Here is a 2,014-nt window from a genome sequence, read left to right as displayed (position 1 = left end):
CAATAAAGTATCTATCTATCTGTATCTATCCCCTCCCGCAGTAGAAAAAGATGGGTGTATTTATTTCATGGTTGCAGATCACCTATAAGTTACCACCCATCTCATTAGCATCTAGAGGAGTGCCCCTAAGTATTTTGTCTGAACGTCACAGATGTAGATGTACAAAGTTCAAACATTTTGAAACATGCTGCTACTTGCACACCTGATTGCTTTGAGCATGTATATTTTAACTTGAAATCTCCTTTTACATCTTCATCAGCATATTTTCTTTCTTATCATCCTATGTAAGGCTCCCTTCACCTCCTTGTTTCGTAGGCTATAGATGAAAGGGTTTAACATGGGCGTGAAGATCACATAGGAGAGAGAAAGCAGATGTTTGTTCTTGGTTGCATAGCTTGACTTAGGTTGAAAGTGGGTCAGACTAGCTGAGCCATAAAACAAAGTCACAGCAATAAGGTGTGAAGAGCAGGTGGAGAAAGCTTTCCGTCTCCCCTCAACCGAAGGCATTCTCAAGATGGTGTTTATAATATGAATGTAGGAGACCAGGATCGCTGTGAAGGGGCAGAGAAGATTTATAAATGTTCCTATGAGGGAAAATAGCTCAAATCTGTAAGTGTCTGCACAGGCCAACTGTAGAATTGGTGGAGCGTCACAGAAGAAATGAGAAATTGCATTGGATCTACAGAATGGGAAACTGAGCAGCCACGTGCTCTGTATAGTTGCGATAGGAAATCCTGAGGCCCATACAGCTGTCACCAGCACCATACAGAACTTCCTGTTCATTATGACTGTATAACGCAGAGGGTTGCATATAGCAACAAAGCGGTCATATGCCATGACTATTAATATGAAGCACTCCATGGCCCCAAAGAAGAAGACACAATAGATCTGTGCCCTGCATCCTAAGAAGGAGATGGTCTTTTTCTCTGAGAGAAGGTTCAGAAGCAGCTTAGGGACAATCGTTGATACGAATCCGATTTCTGCAAAGGACAGGATTTGGAGGAAGAAGTACATTGGGCTATGCAAAGTGGTGTCCAGTCTTGTTAGCAAAATGATGAGCAAATTTCCCATCACAGCTGTCAGATAGAAGACAAGAAATACAGGAAAGAGGAAGATCTGGAACTGGCCGAGGTTGGAAAATCCCAAAAGAACAAATTCATGGATCATAGTCCGATTGTGCCAGCTCATTCTTTGAGTCTATGATTGAACAATACAACGGCAATCTTGGAAACCGTAGACAGACCAACATCAATAATTCTAAATTTCCATTAGGAGCAAAATCCTTTCCTCACAATTGTGGCTGCCTTAGTTGGGTCCATAGATGATCTGTGGCATTCTACATGATTCTTTAGGCAAAAGAGAGCAAGAAATTCCCTTTTGAAATGTTCTTTTTCATGTGATGATCATGTAAGGAGCAATAAAGCACTCTGGAAAACAAAACAGTTCCACAATGAAAAGCGTTCCATTAAATTTCATACTGATAAAAAATGTTATCAAATCTGTGATCTATCAGGCAATTAACCAGCAACCTTTTAACTGATTATTGTCAATTTTCACCATTATCAAATTCAGGCATGCATCTACCCCCACCCCGCCACCCCTGCTCCTGCCAATGTAATTAGTTGGAATACACACACGCGCACACGCGCGCGCACACACACACACACACACACACACAGAGAGATTGAATGGGAGGAAATGTGGATCAACAGATCCAATTAGGGTGCAATCTTATGGATGTTTAGAGAGAGAGAAAAAATCCCAGAACTCCATGCTGGCAGAGGCATGATGGGAGTTGTAGGCCTTTTTTTCTGTCTCAACATCCATAGAATTGTGTGTTTAATAACTATCTTGTCAGAAGTATTTAAACAGATGAGGGATGAGTAGATTTTCCCCTTCACATATACTTACAATGACCTACTTCTCTGAGTATAGATCCTTATGTATTCAAAATGCCACTATCTAAGCACAAGAAGAAGTTATCTTCTAGCTTGGAAAATCCCAGAGTTTTTAG

The 2,014-nt window shown here is 40.9% G+C and overlaps 1 protein-coding gene across 1 annotated transcript; it reads right to left on the bottom strand.

Annotated features, from left to right (window-relative positions):
• Positions 1–255: 255 nt before the first annotated feature.
• LOC146341377 (olfactory receptor 10A2-like) lies at positions 256–1,188 on the bottom strand. Its single transcript, XM_084807403.1, has one exon. The coding sequence runs from the start codon at positions 1,186–1,188 to the stop codon at positions 256–258; it is 933 nt and encodes a 310-aa protein (XP_084663529.1).
• Between the last annotated feature and the right edge of the window lie 826 nt (positions 1,189–2,014).

The sequence above is a fragment of the Heloderma suspectum genome, chromosome 6 (genome assembly GCF_057233095.1).
Source record: "Heloderma suspectum isolate Gila_16-S chromosome 6, 16-S_ref, whole genome shotgun sequence".
In the NCBI taxonomy this organism is placed as follows: Eukaryota; Metazoa; Chordata; class Lepidosauria; order Squamata; family Helodermatidae; genus Heloderma; species Heloderma suspectum.
This window is presented reverse-complemented; position numbering and strand designations above follow the sequence as displayed.

Coding starts and splice junctions, on each gene's coding strand:
- LOC146341377 (XM_084807403.1), bottom strand. CDS start 1,188: ATGAGCTGGCACAATCGGACTATGATCCATGAATTTGTTCTTTTGGGA.